The 27,449-nt window shown below is 41.0% G+C and overlaps 1 protein-coding gene across 1 annotated transcript in view; it reads right to left on the reverse strand.

Annotated features, from left to right (window-relative positions):
* Positions 1 to 1,646: 1,646 nt before the first annotated feature.
* Positions 1,647 to 27,449, reverse strand: part of FREM3 (FRAS1 related extracellular matrix 3) — a 113,049-nt gene continuing 87,246 nt past the window's right edge. The window contains 21 exon segments of the mRNA XM_075709437.1: positions 1,647 to 1,969; positions 1,972 to 2,071; positions 2,820 to 2,959; positions 3,055 to 3,252; positions 4,306 to 4,450; positions 6,500 to 6,553; positions 6,555 to 6,617; positions 6,619 to 6,639; positions 7,388 to 7,619; positions 7,812 to 8,074; positions 9,511 to 9,734; positions 9,737 to 9,841; positions 10,111 to 10,242; positions 12,224 to 12,368; positions 12,371 to 12,529; positions 13,768 to 13,923; positions 15,588 to 15,718; positions 17,713 to 17,895; positions 18,766 to 18,930; positions 19,546 to 19,743; positions 20,968 to 21,177. Of these exon segments, the coding sequence (XP_075565552.1) occupies positions 1,665 to 1,969; positions 1,972 to 2,071; positions 2,820 to 2,959; positions 3,055 to 3,252; positions 4,306 to 4,450; positions 6,500 to 6,553; positions 6,555 to 6,617; positions 6,619 to 6,639; positions 7,388 to 7,619; positions 7,812 to 8,074; positions 9,511 to 9,734; positions 9,737 to 9,841; positions 10,111 to 10,242; positions 12,224 to 12,368; positions 12,371 to 12,529; positions 13,768 to 13,923; positions 15,588 to 15,718; positions 17,713 to 17,895; positions 18,766 to 18,930; positions 19,546 to 19,743; positions 20,968 to 21,177 (3,329 nt within the window). The 3' untranslated portion in view covers positions 1,647 to 1,664.

Here is a 27,449-nt window from a genome sequence, read left to right on the forward strand (position 1 = left end):
AGTTGTTGCCCCTTTAAGACCACATATCAAAAGGCATCAGTGTTGTGTAAACAGGGAGAAATGCATCCCTAGAAAAATAAGCAAAATGAGACAAGAAAAGGCTGAGACCTCACAGATGTAGATTTCATGTACAGCAGTACAGTTCTTAGTACCTTAAATGAGTTTCTATTTGCAGACAGCAGCTGAAAACTGGTTGAGTAACCATACTTTGCTCTTCAAAAAGTCAAAAGAACTTGGTATGTACAGCAGAGTCAAGGGCCAATGTGCAACACTTTACAAGCTGAATTGTTACGGCAGCCTTAGAAGACGACATCGGTCTAACTGCTTCTGCTTAGTGTACCCTAAACAAAACTGCTGCAATGCTGAAGCCTTCCTTTAAAAGCATCCCTTCTCACAAAAAAAACCCAAACACCATCAAAAACCCAAACGACAACAAGCCGCGATTGCTTGGTTACAACTAGCCTAAATAAAAATGTTTAGAGGAAGCAGAAGGGAAAGATTTAGTAAATAGCTGAGGAGCTCCATTTGTGCTAACAATTCTCAAGTGCCAGTATGCAGAAAGTGAAAGGAACTAAACCTTCATCTTGCAAATGGCATCCTACTAGTTACAGAAAATCCATTTTCTTTCAAGCAGAAGTAAACGAAGCAAAGTATTTGCTCTAGATGATACAAGTGTGTTCCCCCAGTGCCACCTGGCAAAAGAAGCTACCTTTTAGAAGTATTTGCCTGCATTTTGATGCTATAATGTCTGTATCATGCAAAGGAAGGTAGGCAATTATTGTACAAAATGGAAACACGGTCATTAGTAGTGTTCTGAAGTACAAGAATCTGTTTAAGGATGTTTGAAAGCACTTAATGCCAGCGCCTAAGCACTAACATAACTATTTTTCTAGTGTGTCTTTACAATATCGTTCTAATTCTCATTGAGCACGTGTAATGCTCTCCTTACAGATAATTGCAATTACAGCCTTACCTCTGTCAGTCTCCCACCGCTGTCCATACATCTGAGGTCCCCATTAAAATCTGAGACAAAACTGTTAAGTGTCGCTCATTTAAAGGAACACTGTCATCTACTACTTCACTTCCATTCTAGTACTACTACCTTCTTCCTTCCACAGCAGTAATTATTTTAAAAAAAAAAAACAAGAACCACCCCCCCGAAACAGTTACATGAAAGCTAGATACTGTGCATGTAATCAAAACCAGCATCATTCTAAGCACCAGCCTTTCATGGTGAATATAACGCACATTTACATATATTCAAAACATATAGTCAACACATTAAAGAAAAACTAGGGTTTTTTTTTAAAAAAAAAAAAAAAAAAAGCATCAACTCCCATCCATGCAGTACTAGTTTGAAGTCTATGAGTCAGTCACTCACACATGAACCGAGTGCACAACCCTGTCGGAAATAGCTGCCCATTACAAATAACTGAACCAGAGCCGCCACCTGTCTGTGCAAAGGAGCCAGCCAAGCGCTAGATTTGAGAGTGCTTTTTGGTGAAATGACATGTTAAAAGAGAAGCACCAAGAAATTGCCTAGACTTCTGAGCTGCCGCCGCTGCTGTGTCATGTGGTCATAGTTCCACCGCTGCTGGCGTGGCTGATGGGCACCTTGCTGTTCCCAGCGGAGGGCCGTTCCCTCCGCTTCAACAAAAAAGGAGTTATGACCACAGTGCAGAGCAGCAGCAGCACTCCTGCCAAGCTCCAGGAGCGGGCACAATGCTGTTTCCAGAGTCCCTGCTTGTGATTGCCAGAACTGGCCTGTGATGCGGCACACCAGCTGGGACCACGTCTCGCTGCATGACGACAGCTTTGTCAGAACGGTCAAGTGCAATATGCTGAATATTCGTGCCCCTGTTTTTATCTGCTCCAATGTCTTGCATGAAGACCGGGATGTCTGGGTTGGCTCTTCTGCTGCGTTTAAAGGCTGTGGTGCTAACTCTTCCTTTAGCAGAGGACAACACACGTGGTGGTAGTCAAGACTTCTTTTGCCATTGTGCCTCTGTGCATTTTCCTTCGATCGGACTGCGTAAATAGTGTGAATGTACCATTCTCGGCCAGCTGCCACCTTAAAAGAAAAAACAAACACATAAAAACCCAACAACCCAGAACAATCCCCTCATGCACATCTACTATAAACTGGAAAACACCAGGCATCAGATTCATCCAGACAGATGGCCCACATTTGCTGCCAAATGTGTCTAATTAAAGTCAACAGCAGAAATAGGCACTTGGAGACAGGATTAATCTTTCCTTAATGCAGACTGCTGAAGTAGGTCAGAGAGATAAACTGTGTTTAAGAGAGCCTTTTTCTAGTGCTAATGCAGGAAGGGCTACTGCATTTACCTAACAAAGCACTGGTCTTAATTTAGGCAAGAACCACCCCACTTCAGGATACCAAAAAAAGACTTCAGGAATTTGAATTAATCTGACTTAAAGCAGGATGCATCTTTCATTTTGTATCATATACAAACCAATTACCCCCCCCCCCCCCCAGCTGCAAGAAAATAAAGTCTAATTTCTTAGTTTTCTCCTGTGTAAAAAGGCCCCCACGGTAAGCTAAACCAGTGACTTGTGCTCCCAGTCACAGGCGCACAGGTCTGCAATAACAGCAAGGCCGCAGAAGGGGAGCTCAGTGTTGCAAAGCAACGCTGCCGTCGCCTCTGTGCTGTTCGGCAGGGGGAACAAAGTAGATGTGTTGCCAAAGTCTGTCGCTGGCTAACATAGTGCCCGTGATTACCTGCACGCTCTGTTCTCCACCGCAGTCGTCTTTGAGTGTGAAAGAATTTCTGTGATACGCTTATTGGGCAACTTACCTGGAAGAGTGGAGCGGATGACAGGCTGAAACCATCAGAACCAGGCTGATTTACTAGAGGAAAAGCATCTGCACGATCAGCTGCTAATGTAGCGTGAAACTCCAGGTTTCCAAAGGCTCTTGCTTGTGTCTCAGGTTGAGCTTTATCCTAAAGGAAGTAAGTTTCATATTTCCAGATTCACATGGAAACGAGGGATCTAAAACTTGCCTGTTACTATAACTCTTTGTTTACATACCAGCATCTTGAATCTGGTACGTAAGGTACAAGAGGGAGGGCGAGTCAGCCAGGCATCCATCTTCCTGATTGTCTGGGCTGTATTTGGGCACGTACCCATCGGCACCAGTGCAAAGGAACACCTTCTCGATGTTGCAGCTGAAGGAGCCACCTAGATTATGAACTGGATCCACCATCACTCGGCCATAGATTTCAGAACCTAGTAAAGCAGATTCACACATTTTACATTATACCAGTCAATTTAAAATTATTAAATCAAGTTATTACCAAACCATTGTTCTTAAAAATTTGCAGGACAGGAATTATCTAGTTTTAAGTGTATTTCCCTTTGCACATGAAGACAGCATGTTTCATCACCGTTACTACTAATTTGTCATGTGCTTTAGTCTTATTTTCTGTTACAATTTGTACTAACATGTGGTTCTTACAGTGCAGCTCTTTTTTAAGCAAGCTTTTCCCTTCTCTTCACTAGAGGGCAACCCGTATTCACGTATAAGAAACTACCAAACCTGATAGCATTATATCAAGCAAAATAAAGTTCTTAACAGGACATTTGGGTTTCAAACTGATAACTCAAATAAGGGACCAATTAAAATCAAAATTATTTCTGATCCAATACTGCCATTACCAGGAGTTTCCCTGGAACCTAATAAGAGCTCCAGTCAGTGAGTACAGTGTGTGAAAGCACCTGCCCTGGGCCAGAACTCAAAAAAAGTCAAGAATGAGTCTGAGCAGCTTGGCTGAAGCCAGCTGCAGTTACTGTGCATCCAGCCTGCAACAGAGAACAGCTGCATGACCAAGTCAAGGAGCCTCAGGTGTACCAGTATTCAATTCCTGCACTTCTGACTAGAATAACCTAAGCACTGAAATTACTTAGCCCCCTCAAAATGGGGGGGCTGCAAAAAGAACTGCAAAAAGTTCTAGTGTGGGCAGCTTCAAAGCAAAACAACCAGACTGAGGGGAATCTGTGATTATGCAGTGACTGAGCAAGAGTTTTCACAACTGCGGTTTCAGATATATGCACCTAAATTCTGCACCTTTCTTTGGAATGCTTTTCCTCTCAGAGCCCATGAACAGAACCAAAGCCTGTTTCAATTACACTAAATTACACCGTATTTTAGTGCTTCTGTATTTTACTTTTCTGCAGTGGAAGTACACAGACCATGTAGGGATTATAAAACTAGTAAAATACATATTCAGCTCTTGTTAAAAGTGGTTCTGATTTATGCTGAACGTGCAATTGACGTTTTACCTTTAGGAAAGGCTACATCAGCTCCTTCTCCAAATCCCATTGACCCATCAGGTATCCAAAGCTCCTTTTTGGACAGCAGAAATATTTGAGTATTTAGACTGAACTCTGCTGCCACTGGGTCACTGACCCGTGGGGAAAAGTGAAACTAAATGATCCAAACAATGCCTTGGTTGTAGCTTTACAATGATCTTTGTATGCCATTGCCATAGTAGTGATGTGCTGATCAAACCTTTCAGTAGTACGCAGCATTTGTAAGAATCCCTCCTACATGTATACATAAACCTCCTGTTGCGCTTCTCATCATGACCCATTAAAATACACAACTGTAGTGCTTTATTTCAATGTTGCCGAGTAAACCAGCAAAAGATATCTGTTTCCTCAGATACAGGGCAGCAATGTATCTTTTCAGTGACACTTGCAAAAGTTACTGCGAGAACAGGGCTCAATAAAACTGGGGGACCCAATAAAACTAGATCAGGACCAGAACCTATCTCAACACCAACTCATTTCCCCTACTCTAAACAACAATCTGCATATCCAGACCAACGAGCACAGGATGGGAAACCTCATCTGCCCCTACTCACGCCCGGCTGCACTGTGCACGTTCCACTTCCGACCTAGAAGCCGCCTGCAATTTGCCTGGAAAAGTAACCTGGCTAATGGCCCACGCCTGGAGCCATCACAGGAGTTGTCCTGCAAGTGGGTTCATCCCCCTGGTACAACAGTAGATCCCTCCCAGTCACCACCCTTCTGCCTTCCCCACCACAAACACCTCGTGGCTGCAGGAGCCCGACGGAGCCCAGCACATTTGGATGGAGGAAGCTGGCACCGGGCCACAGGTCTGTGCCTGCCCTGTGACTCCGGCACTCCGGAGTGCTGCAAGACCTACCAGATGTGTAATGGCAGGGAGATGAGATGTAGAGTGGAACAGAAGGCAAATGGCTCTCCAATACAGAAATAAGGCAAAGAACTAAACTCTCACACCACTACTTAATTTTGTCGACCACAATAAACCCAGCATCTAGGGTAATAGTCATAAGGGTGTGATTATATACACAGAAGTGAAAAATTAACTTAATATGCAAATGCCACCACAACTCCAGTTATTTCCTTCCTCGTTAAATTATTTTCCTCTTCCTGTGTAGCATTCATGTCCTGCATTACAAGGCAGAGGCAGCAGAAAGACTATTGCTGAAGCGGTATCTTTAAATTAAATTCAACACCAATTTGACCAAACAAGACTGAGACATTCAGTTAGTTTGCATGTAATACAGTTGTCTCCACACTTGCCACACATGCCATGCAACTGGATAATGAAGCAGAAGGCTGAAGAGCAGCTCTAATGGTCAAAAGACCTGAGCGGCTCTGACTGACATGGACAAGGCCTCTGAGGTATCCAGTACTTTGGGGAAAAAACCAAAAATCAGGTCATTCTTTATGTATTGACTGAAGGATGCAATGCTATCCAAAGAGGTTTTAAAAAGTTTGGTATGTTCACTGGAAGCTAAGTCTCAGATTCAGATTCAGAGCCCTCGGTCTGCAAGTGCTACTGAAGTCATTCCTCAAGCTAACTGCAACAGAAAATCTGGTCTTTGTAACAGTCTACAATAGTAAGTTACTGCTACTTGGTGCACTGCCTTTTTTTCTTTTTTTTTTTTTTTTTTTTTTTGCTTTAATATATATAGGAAAATTGTCACAAAGCCACACGAACTCTGAATGAAGTGTTTCCCACTGCTTGAGAAAAAGACCCTCTTAATACAATTCTATTACACTGAATCTCAGTTTTAAAAATCAACCTCAGAACTACAAAGTATTTTTGAAAACAATCTCACTTAGAACTCAAATTCCTTCCCCCTTCAGCCCCCACCTTCCTAAAAAAAGCAGCAAAGTACTTGGGAATAGGCTGGACTATGAAGTACATAAATGGAAAAATAAGATTCTAATTACTGGAAAAAAAATTTAGTTTGATTTTATCTCACCTGAGAAGATGAGATCTAGAACAATCTACAAGCACTGTAAAACTACTTCTGAAGCAATCTGAAATACTCCACGATTCTCTCTTGACAACTGGTATTGGATGTCCTATGCGAGAACATCTCTTTCAGTGGTTACAGAACACCCACACCTTTCAGTCTAAACTTGCTTTTGGCTTCATGAAAATATGTGTAAGTCCAAGTAAAACGGTGTGGTGTACCTGTTGGAACCTGATGTCCATATCAAACGCAATTGGGTCCCATGGGTTGCAGACTGTCGACAGCAAGGGCATATTGCTAACCAGGCACAGCAGTACAAGGGATGAATTTCACAGCATTAAGTACCTGAGTAATCTCGCACCTGTGAAAAGATTAGAGAAACGAGCACTTCTCCACAGTCTCTGAACAATCACTTTTTTAATTCACGTTGCCCCTGAGGTGACGCTGAATTCCCAGCAGGACCATAAATACTTTCACAAAATTGGATATTGCTATTTACGATCATGGTGCTTTACCTCATGCAGGAAGCGTGTGCGCCAGCACCGTCAGGCACTTCAGCAGCACAGGCAAGGCGCTGACACACGCTCTCTCTCCTCTACTTCTCTGTAAAATGAGGACTAATATAGAATACCTACTATCAGGCCTTTGAAGGACTGACCTTGCCACAGTGGTGGTGGGAATCAAACGTGTCAATGTCCAAATCTAACATACTAAATTTCTCTGAGGATTATTTTGGCCAGATTTTTAGTGAATGCAAATTGCTCCTATACAGCCAGCTCAGCAAGAGCTGAGTAACTGGGCTGTGTCCCTCTCACAGAAGCAAGTCACTTTTAAGCAAGCCTCTTCTGCCCTATTAGAGGCACACGCTTTGGGGCCACAGTAGTTCCTACTGACTCCTGCGCTCAGCAGGAGCTAAGAAGGTTTTGCCACATGTGGGGAAAAATCCAGCTTCTCATAACAGACATTAAACCTTGTCACATTGATTGTTTTGAAATGGATCTCCAAACACACCAACTTCAGTAGAAAAGCACTCATTTACACCTGCTAATGGTTCAATCCATTAAGGCAGATTTTTTTTCTCCCTTTTGCTGACATAAGACCAGACTCACCTGAAACATATCCACGTATGCTGATATAACAGAGTGCAGGCAGGAGGAAGAAGAGGTCTGGGACTTTTTGTCATGCAGACACCAAGGCTGCTCACTCCAGTAAGGTCCCTTTTGCATGCACTTCCCCTGCACAGGGCTGCGTAAGTGCTCCCGTTGCCCTGTAACTGTGTTCCGCTTCAGCACTGGTGTCTCTCTCTCCATAAGAACGTCTGCTCTAGAGTTGGTCTGTGCACTAATTTGTCTCATTTTTTTATAGATTAAAAGCAGCATGCGGTTGAGGGAAAATTCAAAACATCTAGTTTAGTAACACATGGCATTGAAAACCAAACATAATTGTCCTTTGGGTGGGTGTTTTGACTGAGGGAGTCAGCATGCTGTTACAACTTTTGAGATTCTCAAGGCTAAAAAGCATCAAGTTACTGACCATGCATCTCCCATCATCAGAAGGCTGAACAGGATGGAGTTTAGAAATGACAGCATCTGAAACAGCTCACCTTGGAGCTCTGATTCAGGAGGGCTGCCTATCCCATCTTTCCACAGGACAGCCGTGCTGTACACAAAGGTGAGTCTCAGTTCAGGCTGCAAATCAAAATGTTGCCAGCCACCAGTGGCAGCAGGGGAGTGGAAGGCATAGGGGACATAGAGAGGCACCCACAGAGTTACATACGACTGCACCAGATTTAAGACCTGAAAAACATTGAGGTACCAGGTTACTGCATGCAACCTGAAAAGAAAATTACTTACACTGTCAACCTGGCAGTCTCATGAACTGCACTCTTTAAACCTAAGCAAAAAAACCTGCACAGAAACATTTAACATCTGTTACTGACATCACTATTATTTCAGGTCCTGCAAATCACCTCACTTGATAGTGTCCTCAAATCTTTGCCAGTTTAACATAACAGGGTTCATACCTCTCCAAATAAGGACCATCTAAGATTTTGTTTTACCTTGGAATTAAAAAAAAAAAAAAGCCTTCAAAACAAACTCCACAGAAATTGAAGGTGGCCTAAATTAAAATTGCAGATGAGAACCACCAGATTCCTTAGGCATTCAGAAATTAAACAGAAATTTAGAAATGAGTCTTGTAAGTAACACCTACCTTACAATAGATTGAACTCTATGGATTATGGCACCCCAGAACACTGCAATTTAAAACTGTGGTCTGAGTCAAGAAGGTCTCTCTCCATCAAGCAACTAACAACCAACCAGAACGGGCAGCCAAGCAGATAATTAGTAAATAAATCTTTGGCCACTAAGCATCAATTGAGAAGGTTAACAGTTGAGCACCTAGGGAATGGGAAAGCATCAAGCTGCTGAGACAAGGCTGATTCAAGCTGAAGTCTGACCAGAGGCTCTACAGCCCCCTGCAATTTCCTCCAATGTAAGTGCAGTTGCTGTAGGGCGCTTGTGCGTTGCATTATTTTCCAAGTAAACGCAATGTGCCGTCAGAGACTGTGCAGGGGAGCCCCCATACCTGCTCTGTGATCAATGTTGATCTAATTCATATCAAAGTCCTGGAATGATGGCCTGTTTTACTCAGGAAAATCACGTGTGTTTGTTCCTTGTCATCCAAGCTTCTGTTTATAAAATCTCACCCTACTTGACAGCTCTGCCTAAAGACCAAATACTGTAAACCTAAATTAGAGCTTCTAATTAAAAAAGTGGTTTGTTTGGTTTTTTTTTTGTAAAAAAGCATTTTTTACATAGCCTTAAAACACACTTTCAGCATCAGTAACGTACTTTACACATACAGCTTACTTCTATAAGACAATAAAATTGTAGCCTCTTCTTTGAATATGCTGCTACACAGGCTTTGGGTGATAACACAAGCACGTATAGAGTTTGGAAAAGCTCTTTGAGTCAAAAAAGCAGAATTTCTAAAATCCAGACTAGGAGCAACAGCAATGCAGTAAGCTGTGCTCAATTACCAGGAAGATGAATCATATCTGTGCACAGAAATACAGTGGAAAGGAACAAATCTGTACTTCTAAAACATTTGTGCTAAGGGAACACATACCAAACTGCCTGCATCGTGATTAAATCCTTTCTTATGCAATCCTTAGTAACACTTTCTGTTGGACTTGTGCTTCCTCAAAGGAAGGCGCTTCAGTGCCACATACCTGCCCATCTGTGCCAATGGAGCCACTGCAGTCCGTCAGCAACTCAGACATGTCGTAGTAACTGTTGAATTCCCAAAGGCAAGCCTCAAGGTTGAGGTTCTGGTAGAAACACAAGGTTTTGGCAGACCGCAGAACACTGCTGTACTGGTAAGGTGACATTTCTCCAATCACTTTGGGGTTCTTAGTTTCCTCTGTAATAAACCTATGTTTGGTCTGGATCTCATATAATCTAGTAGGTTGGAGCACTTGTGGTGTCCTACACGAGTGCCATCTGGGCTAAGTGTTAGCTCAAAGTTGGATAAGGGGTGCGTGCAGATAACCGGCAGCATTCCTAAAACATAAATGTCACATGACCCTTTAACATCCTGAATGGAAAATGGAGAATTCATTAACTGCTTGTGAACATATTTTTAGAGCTTGGGCCTAGAAACACAGGAGCTAAGGATGCCCGGTGTTTCACCAATACATTAACCTTGCAATTGGCAAGTTGTTCATTAAACATGGATTATTCATGGTTCTGCCACAATACAGCAAACAACTGTGGGAGAAGAAAAGTCCAAAGCAGTGTGGGTTAATTAACTCTCACCACTTGATGCTTACCATCCATATGGGGCATTGTCACTGTTAGTCGGATCAGATTGTGATGGTCAGGATCATCTGGATCCATGTAGTGAATTTTAGCTGAGAAAGGTTCTGCTCCTACTGTTCCTGGGATGCGAGGTTGGCAAAGACCTGAGCAAAGGGGAAAGACAGGTTGGGAGATGCCTGCTAAACTGTGTCGTATCTGCGTTAAGCAGCTTGGAGATGTCTGTCCACAGCGCTAGGTCAGAAAAATGCAGAAATGTCGACATGCTAATTAGGGAGTTCCTCCCAGCTCTGCCCATGCTGCCTGGTCTGGCTCCTAGGGCCCAAGAAGTCTGTTTTCTGGAGAGACAAGGGCAGAAGTATGGAAACCCTTCAATGCCCAGCAGCGCTGAGGAACCTGACCTCTTCCTGATCTGAATTTGTTCTTCCTCCATAGAAATGGGGAGGTGGAATTTACATCAGCATTTACCTTGGCAGCCATCACTTACTGAGGTGAAGGGTAGGGCAGTCCACAACCACACCTGAGCTCTTGCCACAAAAAACAGGCTGCCAGAGGGGAGCCAACATCTTGCAGACAACAGCTAACTAAAATACATAGTGGCAGTTTGTGCCATTCTGCAGGGTCCACCACTTAAGACTGGAGAGGTATTTCATGTTTGTTCTTTTTCTGTGTATGACTGAGGCAAAGATCATTTCTGATAAATTACACAAAGAACTGGCACGTTAGGAGCATAGCAGTAAACCCACAGAAGAGCTATGGTGCATAAGGGCCACTTTAGTCCTATAAATCTAACACTTAGGAGCCTCAGGGAACCTTGAAAACTTCACAGGCTGCTGCCTAACCTCCTAACGATGGAAAGTCTCAAGGGAGCTACTTTTCAGCCACTGAGCATGAACACAGCTGCCTAAAACCTTGATGGATTTCAGTCCAGATTACTTGCCCAAAAGCATCCCTTCCTTGCCCAACTTGTGATCTTAACAGAAAATGCTGCCCCTATTCACAAGCCTTGCCTTGTTTTGTTGACAGGCTACTGTCACTACAACAGGACCATCACCAATACCCTGGTAACACAAAACTTTTTCAGTTCTTCCCACACAGTTCACTCCTACCCAGGGGTTTTGCACTGTGGCTGGAGGAGATGGAGGTGGAGGACTCCATGTAGCAGAAGGACTGAACTGCACAAACCAGAGAGCTGAGGAAGTACAGCCTGACCCACTTGCATAGTTGGTTAGTGCTTTTCTCACCCAGTATTTAATTACAGAAGCTAAATGAACCATTTTAGTCTAAAGGGACAGAGAAGAGTCACTCCCCAGCACCCAACACTTTGGCCCCTTGAATCCTGAGATGCAGTAAAGTCGGGCTCCTGCTTTAATTTGGGCAGAATAGGACTTTAAAGTAACTCCCAAGTAACTGTTTAGTCACTAATGGACTGAGCAAAAAAATGCATTTTCCTCATCTGAATTTCTGAGAAAAAGCAACAGATTAGACATACACATCTAGATGCAGATCACAGTTAAGAAACCTGAGGGATGCGGGCTAAACTGAGAGTTAGGATGTCCCCTTACCTTCTGAGGCATAGCCTAAGTTCTCAGCAGAGTTATGCATGCAGTGCTGCAATATCTGAATTTCCACATGGATTTCATGCCCCCACCCTTTTTCAGCACCTGTATTTTAACTGTCTTTAGACAACATCAAATTCAATACACCTGCAATCTGCTCCCAGTGTCAGTAGCTGTGTTGTTTAAAACCACATGGAAATAGAGGTGTATTTGAAATACATATATTGAGAAAAGCAAAGGACCCAAGACTGGGGAAGTCAAATTCTGCTCTAGTCACTAGTCAACTTAGGTGTAAAAAATTATTGTCACCATATACTCACCAATCTTTTACACATGACCTATGATGGGTGCAAATTCTTGAAATACCAGAGCTGATGAGACGATTACAAGATGTTTTTGCCTTTCACTAGAACAGTCCCATACATGTATGAAAAAAAAATTAACTAACATGAGCACTAATGCCCTAAACCAAAACATAGAACATCCCATAGCAGACCACCGTCAGCTGCAAACACTATCTCATCTTTTCCCAAGAAAGGCTACCTAATTCCCATCATTAACAACGTACCTTCCTCTCTGTTTACTGTGAAAATTGGACTTAGCAGCTCCAGACCTGCATCACCATTGGCATTCACAGCTCGAGCTGCACACTGAAGCCTGGAGCCTGCCTGGAAGTATATAGAGTCCAGGGAGATGGATTTGGTGCTGGTAAAATAAAAGTGTTGGAATCTACTTCCCTCATCGGGCTGGTGACACCATCACTCCCACTTGGAACACTGACAAGCCAGAGGTACAGGGTCAGAGTATCGTTGATATGCTCCGTGGCACAGATGGAACCAGTTTTATCATAGTCTGAATACTTGGGATTGCGTGCCTATGGGTTGGCATTTACACAAAGTAGAGGAGGTTATCTATTCTTACCTACACCTGCTCCAGGCACGCAAACTGTTAAGCATTATTCTAACAGTACCGTGCTTGCTACGAAAACTGTATCAGCAAAATAAGACCTTTATGCAGGCACGCTATGTTCCCCTTAATTGATGGGATATGAATGAATGCCATGGGGCTTTTTAAATTAAAACTAAGAACAAACAAACAAAAAACCAAACCCCAGATAGTAGTGAGCTGTTGTTACAATACATGTGTCATCTCTGACCATGTAAACCTGGAAAACACTAGGACTAACTCCAAAAACTGAACTCTTATTTGACATCAAAATCAGGTCTCCCAAATTCAGACACCCTAACTTGAAAAAGCCCCATGTGAAACCACCCTAATAAACTAGAAACTGTTAGAAACATAAAATGAACGGCCTGAATTCACACATCCCTGGCAAAGACCTGCCAAGTTACAACTGCACCCACCCCTGCAGTCTGTTGCTGCTCCCCCAGCAGAATCAAGCAGGACTGAAGATGCGTGTGTGCTTTTTGCTAGTGCAGAATTCAGCTCCCTGTTGCCCACCCCCCCCCCCCCCCAAAATCATCCTTGATCAACAGTTTAAAACACCTGAAGCAGCAGGCACACAAGTACGTGTCCCTCTGCCAGCTCTGTCTGGGAGAGCAGTCTCCTGCAGATGGGACAGATGGCTGATACCAGAGGCTGTTCAGTCAACTTTGGTAAAATCTGCTGCTCAGCTGCTCATGGCACAGTCCTGCTCACAAAGCCCAGGGTGCAAACGGTTTCTGGAAAGCTCTGTATGGCCCAGCCCCAGACCTTTTTTGGGCAGCACTTACCTCTTCCTCCTCACCTTCCTGTCTGTTCAGCTTTGAGTTTAGAGATCTCTCTTTTTCTGGCCCTAATTCCATGTGTCCCAGTAATCTCCTGGAACTGATTAGTTTGACAGCACAGCCCAGTACCAAAGACCTATTTAGGTCAGCAAGAAACACTCACTGCAGAAGAAGCTGTCACAGGTTAGGGGTGTTAGTGACCCTCTCTTGGAAGCTCTCGTTCTGAGTTAGGTCAGCAGAAAGACTTATGCAAGCATCTGTGACGCAGTAACAGCCTGCTGCTTTTAGTTGGCATTTTCCAGAACAAATAATTTTTCAGTTTTCTTACATGCTCCAGAGCATGGAATGAATAAGTTGGACAAAAGCATGCAGAAACAAGTCTTACTGTTAAAAAGACAACAGGATAGCCAGTTGGAGGGTGTGGATTCTCTTTGCTTTTAGCAGTATCGCCATACATCAGTGAGACAACCTGGGGCACAGCTGGAAATATCACATCTGCAACAATGTCCATTTCTTCAATGTACACAATGGCTTTACTCGTCTGAGTTGAGAGAGAGAAAAGGTTGAAAATGCCATTGCTGAAAATAAGGAATGGAGGGAGAAGGAGAAGTAGCACCTGCAACTTAATTTCTGTCACCAAGCTCATTCCGGTTTTACCCAGCATTCTTCAATAAAATGGTGACTTGTATTAAGGAAGATTCAGTCCTCAGTGGTTTTTAAAGATTTTCCACTTAAAAGCTGTTCACCAGCTACTAGCTAAAAATTTAAGGAAGAATTAATTCCCCAAACACTAGGAAAAGGGAAATAAAAATATTCCAATTTTTCTTTAAAAAAAAAGAAGTTAGCCTTGGCAAACAGTCACCCAGTTGCTCACTCGCTCCCAATCTTCAGCATGGCAGGAGGAGGAAATAGGATGAGACAGCTTGTGGGTCTAGCTAAAGACAGGGAGATTGCTTACCAATCACTCTAATGGGGAAAACACACTCAACTTGGGGAAAACTAATTTAATTTATTGCCAATTAAAATAGATCGTGTTAGTAAGAAACAAAGACAAACATTAGAACACCACCTTTCCTCCTCATTTTCCCATGTTTAACTTCACTGCTGATTCACCTACCCCCCCAAAACCTTACCACAAACATAAAATACAAAAACAAGCCCCCAAACTCTCCTAAACTAATTCCAGAGACCATGTAGTAGCTTCAGCCTACATATCACTTTGATCTCACCTGACAGCCAGTTTAGGCTTTTAACAACTTAAGTATAAAGACTGCGTGTTAACTTTAGAGCCTCTGTTTTTAAAACACTGGCCTACAAATTTATGAAGGTATAATATACATGATGTAATGGATGCCAGAGCCATAATTTCTCTGCATGTAGTAATTTGCTGTATGTAGTATTGAAGTAAGAAGCTGCTAGTGTTTGAATCAAATTAGATCTTAAATACAGCCCAAAATGGCAGGTGGTGCTCTTCAGAAATGTAGTAGCTCTAACACTTGCTGTGCTCTCCCCTGCTTCAACAAAATAAAGGAAGAAATGGGAGACAAATCTATGCCCATCAGTCCCCATTTGTGCCTTCCTCCCTGCCCACAGTCTTCCTACCATGGAATGGGTGAGAAGGCCTCAGGGAGCTGCACTTGGGCATACAAAGTGACGCAGAGCACTGACCAGAGCACCACAGTACGGCTGCAGCTGCTGCTGCCACATCTCTCTGCACGTGTTTAGAGAGGGACCAACGCGGTCTCTGTGTTGTTCTGGGTCTCTAGCAGCCAGAGACACTATTAATACGAAGAAAAACTACTAATCACAGCTTCTTGCTTTCCTTTTTTATATTTTTAAGTCTTTTGATGTAATGGGAAAAGTCAGAAGAGGTTTTGACAAGCCAGTTGGTGTACTATACTTTCCTAAGATGTATACCAATAACTTGGAAAGAACAAGAGCGCTCTCCACTGCCAAGCTCTCTGCGAAGCATATCATGGGTCACACATAAAATTTGTAATTCAGTGCTTCTAGACTTTGTTCAAAGAGTGTGGATTTACAGCTAATTTATACCAGCGTTTAGGCAGACATGCACCAAACTAGCCACAGGAGCGTATGAATACCAGCCTGTTGTGCACGCTGTGAGTACATGTTTTTTCAGATGGTTTTATACAAATAAAAAAAGAATCGTTACAAATGGCAACTTTTGTTGTCAGCAATGGTTACCTGCGTCTCTGCTACCATGTTCTCATCAGCTTTCAGGTGGACAGTAAATGCTTCTCGCATTTCTCTTATGCCGTCATGAAGAATCTCTACTTCAGCAAAATGCTCGGTTTCTCCTTCTCCAAATTCAATATCTGATTTTAAAAAAACCCAACAAATTAACACAAAACCAAGACCCAAACAATTGTTTTCTTTGTCAACTGTGTTCAAGTAACTTATCTGTTGAAATAACATGTTTTTGCTCTAAGTAAAATGTACTAGTAGACTGAGCTGTTAGCATCTGTTCTTAATTGTTTTAGTGTGGACTTGGTAATGTTAGGTTAATGGTTGGACTGGATGATCTTAAAGGTCTTTTCCAACCTAAACGATTCTATGATTCTATGATTCAGCGCAATGACCAAGTAAAACTCATCCACTTTTACTGGACAGAAAAACAAGTTGATATCGATAACTTGCTGGGCTACTTAAAATAATAGAAACCCATAATATTCTGACATGATTTTGCACCAAGCCAACTAGCTTTCTTCCAAAAAATTCCCAGACACAGTTCAGAATTAGTTTTGGCCAGGGATGCAGTTTTCATGCAGAGATCCTGCTTCAGCGGCAAAGAATGGTCAGAGTGGGTCTGCATGCCAAGGAACAGTCCCAGGTTCATTATTATGCCAGTATGGATACCGTCTCAGGCTCCGTTTGTGGTGCATATTTAAGCAGGATCCAAAACTGCACTTTGAACTGAAAAGTCAACATACTTGGCATTAGGCCTTTAGGAGGCATGTTGATCCACATGAAATCCTAAGACAAGAACAGTCTATTAGAAATAGGCATCTGTGGTCCTTCCTCCAGAAACCAAGTGAAGATTGTTATTTCTTGCTAAAAGTCATGAGGAAGTGGCACCCATTTTTCTAGCACTGGCTCTTAGTCAACAGCACGAATACTCAAGAAATGAGAGACCTTGCGTGTTCGTTTTACTGTAATTGTATTCAAGGTCATACCTCCCTGGGAGACACTGTAGAAGAATTACTCCTCCAGGGAGTTTGCATAACCACCAGACTATAACTGTTCCCGTGAGGGTGGCACTCCATCAAAACCATGCCACTATGAGGAAAACAAAATCCAGGCTATAAACTGTTCCTGTGAGGGTGACACTCCATCAAAACCATGTCACTATGAGGAAAACAAAATCCAAATGCAGTGGGTCACAGAAAGAGAATATGCATATGTAACCTCGAGGCCTGGACTCTTTCCTGGGAGATGGGGAACCTCAGTGCCAGCTCTCAGAAGTGGGCTTTTCTATGAAAAGCATCCCACCGCTGGCAACTCCTTACTGCAAGTGCTTAGGGCAGATCTATCTTCCATACTGCAGGATGATGAAAGCAGAATAGATCTAGACCATTGCCTTAAAATAGCAGGACCAGGAATTTGAGCATATTCCTGTATCATCTTAAGCTGTCTATCATAACAATACCCTAACCCTCTGCCACTTCAGGGGACCTGAGGCTCAAGAACCAGATTCTGCTCAAACACATGACTCGGGCAGATAACAACCCGAGCTAGGCTGAACTTTGCATTCCAGGTTAGGAAATTCAATGTAGCCCAGAACAAACAGGATCTCACCTCCGATCCAATGCTAATACAGTCCCTTACAGGTCCCACAATTAACTTTGAGAAAAACAAAAATAGACAATACTCAAATCTCCCATTCCAAAACACACAAAGTGAAGCAGGAACTCCTAGTCTAAAGTACAGTGCTTACCATTTGGTTATCACAGAATCATAGAATGCTTTGGGTTGGAAGGGACCTTTAGAGGTCATCTGGCCCAACCCCCCTGCAGTGAGCAGGGACAGCTTTAACCAGACCAGGTTGCTCAGAGCCCCGTCCAACCTGACCTTGAATGTTGCCAGGGATGGGGCCTCCACTGCCTCTCTGGGCAACCCCTTCCAGTGCTTCACCACCCTCATTGTAAAAAATTTCTTCCTTATATCCAGTCTAAATCTACCGTCCTTTAGTTTAAAACCATTACTCCTTGTCCTGTCAAAACAAGAATTCAGCTCCCTGCCCAGCGTTTATTTACAGGAAGGAACTTTCCAAACTACTGTTTCTCATCCCCACACCCAATGAAGCCCTTACCTTCTGACATTGGATTGTAGTCTTCCCCTGAGGTGGCTGAGCCATCCTTAGTGTGCACTCTGACAACAGATACTTCAGAACCGTCACCAAGGTGTAGAACATGGATTCTTACGAGTGCAATTTCTCCAGGTTCCTGAGGCTCCTGAATGCTGTGTTTTATTTCAGAGAATTTAATCACTGGTTCTAGGTGAAAAAAAAAAAAAAAACAACCAACAAAAAAACCAAACCAAACCACACCACAATAAAAACCTGAACATTTAAAAAAAAAAAATTTACTCATGTCAGCTAGACCAAGTGCAAATACCTTAGATAAGAGTGAATAGTCCGAAGGAAATGAGAAGGTCATAACAAACCTGAAAATTCAAAGTGATTGCCTGGATATTAATGTATTTCATTTATTGATTGCTGTCTGGAATGATCGAAGTGAAATATTTTGAAAGCTGGAGTTCAGATAGAATTTTGTAGTTATTATTAAAAGGAGAATACCTGGTCCCTGGTTCTTGCTTTAGTGGAGTCCAGAGTAGAATATTTAGAGATAAAATATGTTTAGCTTTTGAAGAAAGCAGTTACTTTTACAAGTTATTTATTCTAATGCCTTGGCAAAGATATGGAATAAATCTGATTTTCTTAAATGACTCTCTACAACTTGTAAGAGAGTCCACTTTACAGCATTATCAATTATATTATGGGGTTTTTGTTTTGGGTTTTTTTTGTTTATTTGGGGTTTTTTTTGTGAATTTGACCCAAAGCATCCACAACTCTTTCAAGTTAGTCAAATTCATGATACTCATGAAAGCAACACATATAGAGCAATAAAGGGCATGGAAATAAACAAAAGAATTTCTCTTCCCATTATCCCACAGAAAGCAGAGACAGTGATGCATTCAGAATAGATTAAAAGGGTGCAAATTCAAAATATAAAATACTTGACAGTTTTTTGAAAAAACTTGGTACTGGGTACTTTGAAAACTGTTGAACCAAACACTGAATGGAATTAGTCTCATTTTCCCATTTGCAGCTACCTGCATAATCAACAATTAACATAAACCTCACTGTCGTCTTCATCCTTAATCTTGATCATGGTCTCTTTCGGATCCCCAATAGAAGTACCAAATGTGGAATCACTTCTTGGTGTTCCCAGCACCAGTCTGAATTCCTCCTCCTCCTCATAAATTGCATCGTCCTCCAGAGTTACCACACAGGGCTTCTCAGTTTCTCCTGCAGAAAGGTATGAAGCAAGAGCAAGACATTATCTTCACAGGAGTACAAAAGACCAGGATAAAAACAAAACAAAACACCCCCCCCCCCCTTTCTCAGACTTGCCACAGAAAAGAGAATCTCAAGAACATGGAAGCAGAGACTAGTGCTGAGTGGCACATTTCATTTTTTTGTTGTGTTTGAGTCAATCTCTGCTAAGAAAAAAATCCCATGACTCCGCCACAATGGGAACTAAGCAGCATCCCTCGCAGTGTTCATCAAGGTGTTCCATGGCAAGGAACCTGCTGTTCTGATTCTCCTCTGCTGAAGGCACTGCGTTGGTATTATTCCTGCTTATTCTCATGAGAAGTGCTATGCTCAAAAGCGTAGCAGAGGACATTCAATATCACTGAGTTCTTTACGGTCCAACTTCAGCCACAAAAACCTTTGAAAGTGCTGCTGTCATAGTCACAGATCTATTTGTTAAATAGTCCTGTGCCACCTTCTTCATCCACAGAAGCTCGACTGGCATAACAATTCCCAGAATGTCCTGGAGGTCTAGCTCTTATTTACCATCAGATTACTTGTCAGACAAAAGTAACACATTATTTTCAAATTCCAGTGGGAAAAGCTTACCTGGAAGAAACACCACTACAGAATCATCTGTATTCAGCCTCTCCTTGTAGTCCATCATAACTTGGCCAGAACCCTGGCGAGCATAGCAATACACTGTGGATTTATGGTTAATGTCACCGCTTCAGTAAATGAAGGCCACCAGCTGTTCATCTTTTTCATCTGCCACATACCTTGGTTCTTTGAACTGGACTTTGGGTACTGACAATAGAACATGTTACGCAAGTTGAAAAGGACCCTCACATGTGGACAGAAAATATTAACCACATTCCTTGATTTAAAAAAAAAAAAAAAAAAAGTCATTTTCTTTAACTTAGCATTTTATTTGCTAACCTTTTACAATAAACTGAAGAAGGTTCAGATTTACACATGCTTTTTAAACACATATTTTGAATCTAGATGAATCCAAGTACTTTCCTGGTCTACAGTAACTAATTGCCAACTTAGTACTAATTCTGTCACCAGTCTTCTCACCGTAGCTAAGACTTGGTGATTTTTTTTTTTTTTTTTTTAAAACCAGCATTTGAGCCACTTCAGAACTGTGGGATTATTTTCTCTAAAGCAGTCTCTTTTACCTTCGATGCAGAGAGGAAGTAGGTGCATGATACCACAAGGGCAAAAAGGGTGATGACCACAATTCCGTTTCCACTGAAGTCAGTATCAGACTTTGCACTGACTTCAACAAGTGAATATTTCAGAGTGAAACTGTAACTGCTCTTCAGAGTTCTGGTTGAGAATGAGCTTTCTGAAACAATATAGCTTCTTTAAATCTTTGGAGTGCAGTGAATTTGTAGAAACCTGACTGCTGAGAGTCAGCTCAGTTTATTTAGCAAGTGCTGGAGAATGTGTAAACGGCACTGTATTGAGTGTTGTTTACTTTTGAAGTTTTACACTTACCTTTCTTTTTCCCCTTAATGCTCCCCTAGAGGAGACAACACAGTCACAGCTTCATGCAATAGCAACCTGCACAATTATTTGAAAAACTTATCTCCCTACAATCTTTGGTGTTCAAATAACTACTAGGGGGAAAAAAGTTTAATCCCTATGGCTCCTCTACCGTCAAAATGAATATTCATTCAAAGAAATAGCCTTAATGCACCAGGCATGAAAAAACCGTAATTTTAGCTCATGGCAGAGTTCCACTATTACGTTAACTTGTCCAAAACAGTATCTTCAAGCACATAATGAGAAAGAAAACAAGCTGGAGTAAAGAACCTGCACTATAGGTAGCCCTATGTTCCAACTTCAGTTGTAGCACACAGCTGTTAATCTTTATAATGTACTTGGGGTAAATGATATATCACAGCACTTATATACATAGTAATTTATGCTACTGCCAAAAGAGCTCTTCCACCTTCTAAGTGCACTTAAAACACTAAAAGGAAAAAGCCTTGGAAAAGCTCTCCCCACCCCCTTTATACTTACAGTCAGTGACAGTGTCATTGATAAAGACAGTAGTTTTGCTAGGCTTTCCAAGCACTGTGTTTGTGGGCATGCAGTGAAGTAGTTCAAACTTCTCCAGACCTTCCAGAATAGGCTGGCCCAAATCATCAAGGATGATCACTCGAAGCACTTGCATATTGACTCCTGGTATAAAATCCAGGTTATGGCTGATGCCCACATAATCAACTCCAGCTGTTCCGGAAGCAACAAGACATGTATGGTCAGTTACTACTATATGTTAACATTCGCTTGTACATTTGTGAAACCTGTTTGCAGCTGTTTCTATTGCCATCCTGGAGAAAATTTAATTTAGATTTTTGTCACATGCAGATAAATTTGGGAACAACGAACATACGGTGCAACACACACAAAACCATATGTGGATCATCATTTACTCTTCATGCCATCAGCACAATTAACACTTGTTTAAGATCCCTTAAACTGCAGAGTAACAGGCTACAGCCTCAACAACACACCACAGACCTGATGTCCACAGCAATTTAACCCTTTTGCTCAACTCTGGACTATGCACACGAGGTCTTACTTAGCTATTTATCTTTAAAGGAGCAGATGTCTGTCCCAGCATAATTCCAGCTGTACCCTAAGAAAAAGTGTCTTGCACTAGGCTAGATCACTGAGCTTGAAAATCATGCTGTCTCATCCCCAAAAGATTCAGGCAGACTGAGTGCAGGTGAAAACACCTAGAATGACACTTTTTGTGTGTGTATGAGACTATTAAATCTAAACTGGAAGATATATAATGACTTCACTTCTTCCTTCTGTTTGTGTCCCCCTTGTTTCACTGAGGTTCTCCCTATTTCCAGAATTTTGCATTCTTTTTGACCAGAGCGTTCCTCCCTATCCCTTTTTAAATGTTCTACTTGTCGCTTTTAATGACAGCAATTCTTTCCCTTCTTTGTCACAGTATGTTCAAGTTTAGATACCTAAAAACAACTGTGCCTTTTTCTTTTACACATCATTATGCAGCCTCTGGATTAGAAGCAAGGAACACTTACCTGCATAAAAGCTGACCTCCCTGGTTGGCTCTGTGCATCATGAAGAACTACAATTCTTGCACAGGTTTTGTGCTTTCCTTAATCAAATATTGTGTACCTAGGCATTTCATATACAACCGTATTATTTCTGTGTGCAAAACTCTTAAATACTTGAAACTAGGAAAAGATATATTGAAAAGAATTTTTTTCCAAATCTCGTAACTAGGCTTTAACAGAAGTGGACCCAACTTTTTAATCCTTCAAAAAACAAACCAAACACTCCTTGAATTAAGTAAATAAAGTGTTATATCTATATATTTTTGATCTTATCTGCAGCTGACAGAGATTTTCCACAACTGGCTGTTTACCTTACCATCTTAAGTAAAACAGCCATTTCAAAAATTGTGACTATGTAGCGTAACACAGACATAAGACATGGGATAGTTCTTCCATTATATTTTTGTTAAGCAAGCCAAGGCAGAATAGTTATTTCACAGGGAATACAAAAAGTTGCACAATCCGGGTCATGGAAAAGGTCAATATTAAATTGGGTTTAAGCAGACTGTTATTTAGCATAAGAGATCAAACACCACAAGACTGTCTCAAACTAGAGCCAATTTAGCTGCCTTTCTGAATACCCATCAAGAAGAATGAAGAAGCGCACACTGGAGACACAATATACCTGCTACTTTTACTAAGTAATGGATAGAGTCTGCTAAATTCAATGCATGGCCTCCTTTACTTTTGTCACCTAAAAAATAGTAGGCTTTATCTTGCTATCGGTATTAACAGAGCCTGACACATTTTTCCCATGTTGCATATTACTACTAATCTGTATTAACACAATGTAGAGAGTCTCTCCAATGCCACAGCAACATTATTTTAGCACAACAGCCAGTATAATCTTCTGTAGAACCACTGCAGTTTCACAAAAGCCTGGCACTTATCTAATATGCCGCATTTCTGCTGTACCTCTTGGGGAAATTCAAAGAACTCTGAAAAGCTTCAGAAGTCATGATTGCTGTCTCCCACAGCTGAGAAAATGGAAGCCTAGAGTAAAACACCATAGTCTGTGAAGAGTTTTTAATTTTTGGCTACCTGGTGTTTTCCAGAGCTCAGTTTATTACTGAGCTTAAAGCCAGTTTTACAGAAGGGACAAAGTAGAGCACAGAAAAATACACAAGTTTTTCTATATAAAGTGAAGCAACTCAATAAGAAAAGTGCCTCATCCTAGTAATAATTTTTTACATTCTGGACCTCACCTTCCCAAACCTAAATAAACATTCTTTTGCAAATGGGGGAGAATATCTAGATAAGTTCTTTTCTCAACAGGGACAGACAGCACTGCTCAGCTAATTGAGAATTTTATATTTGCCTAGAGGCACTATCTGCTTCCTCCATGTGTATATAAAAACATCAGAACACCATCTGGCCCATACCTATATAAACATTGCCACTCCAGCTCGCAGGCACCTTTGGATACTTACTGTAATTTTCTTGAGCTACTGAACAATGGACCTTCACGTTACTTTACCACCAGAGCAAACCCTGATAATCACGAAGACTTGCTGCAGAAGCAGATGAGGTCTTCAGCACACAGTATTAAGGAAGGTAGGAGTGTTCCAAGCAGGACTGCATTAATATTTATTTTCAACCTTTTGATTACCTTTGATTACCTTTACATGGGCTGAAACAATTTCTTCCTTAGACAGCCCAGCAGGATGTCTGACAAAGCAAAGCTTTTGCAGGTAAAACTCAAAAGAAAGGTTAGAGAATGAAACCAGACACTTAATGATGGGTTAAGTAGCTTAACAAAACACAAAGCTCTTTGAAAACGTGTTTTTTTTGAAGGACAGATCTATTCATCAGGACTGCAGGACTTCTAGCTAAAAATTGCAGCCTTTGGGGGATTGAAGGTGTTGGCTTTCTTCTTGAAAAATTCTTTTTCAATTCTTGAAGTATTTTTGTGTTTTAAGAAAAAAGAGTATCATGACTGAAAGTCAAACTGAATGTCTCATTCTATGTCAATTAAATACTTCACACTGTTTTCAAAGAAAATTTTGCTTTGCCTAAAGCAGTACCCCAACACAAATTTTTCTCCCCACCTTCCTCTCACCCCTCCAATCAGCAGTTTTAATGATCAGTTATTTGCCAGTTTTGGCATTTTCCCCCCTGCCATGACAGGTTAAGAGTTTGAAGATCATCACATTCCCTTCCCACCAGCTATGCAGTTTTTACTATTGAAGTCTTCCCCACATGGGGAAGAAGGGAGTGGGGAGAAGAGTAGGAGTCTAAATATCCAACGTTACACGCCTGTTTGCCACAGCTAATGGATTATCAAGTGACTAATGATGGCCTATAAGTTGTTACAGTTCTGTTTAACCAACTTGTGTAAAGCACAGAAAGAGTAATTCTTCACAAGGCAATGGCAACACTCCAGGTTACATTGGTGTCACTGGGATCAGGATCCTACTTCAACTGAGTGGGCAGAAAAATCATTGAGGTCCTCCACCAAGAGTGGAAAAATCATTTGAAAAAATACAACTTGACAAAAACTGTTACAATTTTGCCTACAGTTCATAAAGATGATCACTGTGAATTATTTACTCTGGCAAGAGTAATCAAGAATCTTTGTAACTAAAAGAAAATTATTGTTTCTATTTAAAAAAAAATTAAAATATTTGTAATATAATATTGCCTATCCTTTCCCATTCCTTCTTCCCCTCTGAAAGAACTGTCCAAGATCCTAGATTCAGTTTAAAAATTAGACTGGTTAATTTTCTCTATTTCTACAGGAAACTGCTTTCAAATATCAAAAGTCCATCAATTTCCCTTAGGCACAGCTTAATGGATTTTCAAGTACAGGTTGTAAATTCTTTTGAAGTTTTTTTAGGCAGTTTTGATCAGATAGTTCAACTTATTGCAGTCCATGATAACTGCCTTGAATTGGCCTTTAAATATCAGCCTCCTTAACTGGGAGAGTAACTTTTTTTCACCCTTGAATGTGCATACTGTGTCTACAACTATATGGACTGTAACATTATAACTTCAGATGTCAGTGCTGCTCCTTTTGATAACAAGCTTTTTCTTCTGAAATATGGCTTAAGGAAATGCAATAATTAGTCATATTATTTCTCTTACACTCACCATAATTTATCATCTTAAATTGTGCTAAGCTTTTTATAATTCTCCTGCTGAGAGAACTTGAAACGCTTGCTGCAAGGATCCACAGTTTCTCAATCTTATTGTATTATCAATGAAAAATACCGAGTGAGCAAATACTTTTGTCCATTTCCAACACAAGCAGATGAAAATAAGATTAAAAAAATAAGCATCTATAATTTTGTTTTCAATCTTTCAGATGAACGTGCTTCCCACGTAAATATAGTACAAGAGAGAATTGTTCCTTGGATACTGTGACCAGTGAAATATTCAACAGCATTTTCTGTGTCTTCAGAGTCTCTGAGTGTCCAATCTAGAGACACCTACTGTCCCCAAAATACTAAGGATAATAAACATCAGTCAATGGGCTATTAAACATACAGGTCCAGCCCTCAAGGAAGATGACAGTTATGACTCAATTGTTACAGCAAATGAATCACTTGTCTCTGAAACACAATCCAATCTTATTATGGACCCCAAAGTAAGGTCATTCATGTATTTACATTGTTCTTTTCTTTCCCTTTAATGATGATCAGTAAGAAATCATCACATTAATTACTGAACATTTGACTAAGAAAGCAGAACAGCATCTGAGCTAACTGGTAATCTTCAGTAAACAATAGTAATTTTAATCATGAAATGCCGTAAACTATTAATTTAAAATCAATTTTCCTTCATAAAATAATAGCTAACTGTTAGTTTGGCCTGGAAAGCCAGCCAATTTTCTGTTTTCTTGGGTTTGGGGTTTTTTTTTTTAAGCTGTGGTCCTGAAACCTGTTCTACCTGTGATGCCACTTACACACACAAGTAAAGAGCTAACGTGGATTTCCACTTTCTTAGAAAACCACAAGCTTTTTGTACCTATTTCTTCAAAGCCGTTTACTGGACAACCAGATCCTTTGTTCAGCTAGACATGGACAGCTGCTCCCAGGCGCCCACATTACAGGAAAATGATACACAACTCGGAGCTTACTGGTTTAGGATCAAGGGTCTACTACAAAACATGCATTGTTCTCTGGCTTGGAGAGACCCTAGATCAAAGGATAGACATTATGTCTTGACTATTAACTTGCTGTTTCTTTTTCTTTTTAATTCTTGCACTAACACTTTCCTTTATTTAAATGTTACTATGATGCTATGGGAATGTGGACTAATAATTAGTTTTAGAGATATTTAAGTTTTAAGCTTTTTCATGTACTAAGCTGTATGAAACTCGTGACTCTGAAGACTCTTGAGACCTAATAATGAGTTATTTCTGGGTTTTATGTGCATGTAATATGACTCTGTGAGGAGCTATGGATCTTCACTTGAGGCAGCCTGTGGCAGGCCTCTCCTTTTGCCATTGACAACAAAATTTTAGGACTCTCTTCTTTATGAAGTCTGTTTTCTCTTTAAGGAATCCCTGGGCATATGCCTCTCAAACCATACTTTAAGCTTTGAGCAATGCCTTCCTCCGTATAATGCACAAACCATATCACAACCTGAGCAGAGATGGTGGAAATTTGAATCCTTCAGATGCTAAATAGGGATCAGTTTCTACAGTTGTAATCTGAGATGAAAACAGGTCAGTGTACAGAACTAATACTAAAAATGTTGATGCATTTCACAGAAAAAAAGTCACTGTAATGTGTACTTAATATTCCAGCCATTATACAGAACCATTTATTTAAAAATGCAGCAAGGTAGGGCCCTTCAGAGAGGCAGACCTAAGCAGAATATATGTAAGAAACCTCAAACACTGAAACAACAAAACCAAGAAACTGCTTTCTCCTCCATCCTCACACACACATAGCACCATGAATACCAGTGATCTTACAAGTTTTATGAAGCTCCTATGAGACATGCCAACAGAACAGCCAGCAAGATAAAATAATTTCCATTCCTGCCTGTGCTGTGGTATCAGACTTTCAAAATGGGAATAGTGACTAAGAGAATTTAATAAAGTTTGAATGCCTGGTATTTTTCTCACATTATGGTGACATCTTTACTGATAAAATGTTTTTTCTGAAATACGTTATATACTTTGTGAACCACTCTGTATAAATATTAAAAAAGCAGTAATTCCACTAACAGAAACTCTGACCACATACCTGACTGCTTTCCTTGATGACACTTTAAGTGGTTTTCCTTCTTGCTGTAAAGCTTAATGCGAGTGAAAATGTCTCAGACCACTTAATATAACTAATTCTTCAACTTTCACTAAGATGAGGCAGCACCGAAGTGATTAACATTAAAGTTGTGGCATTTACATATAGCTTTCTTTGGCCTGAGAAACTCAAGCCTTTTCTCTCCAAAGTTTCTTCTTTT

This window comes from Pelecanus crispus, chromosome 4 (assembly GCF_030463565.1).
Source record: "Pelecanus crispus isolate bPelCri1 chromosome 4, bPelCri1.pri, whole genome shotgun sequence".
Taxonomy (NCBI): domain Eukaryota; kingdom Metazoa; phylum Chordata; class Aves; order Pelecaniformes; family Pelecanidae; genus Pelecanus; species Pelecanus crispus.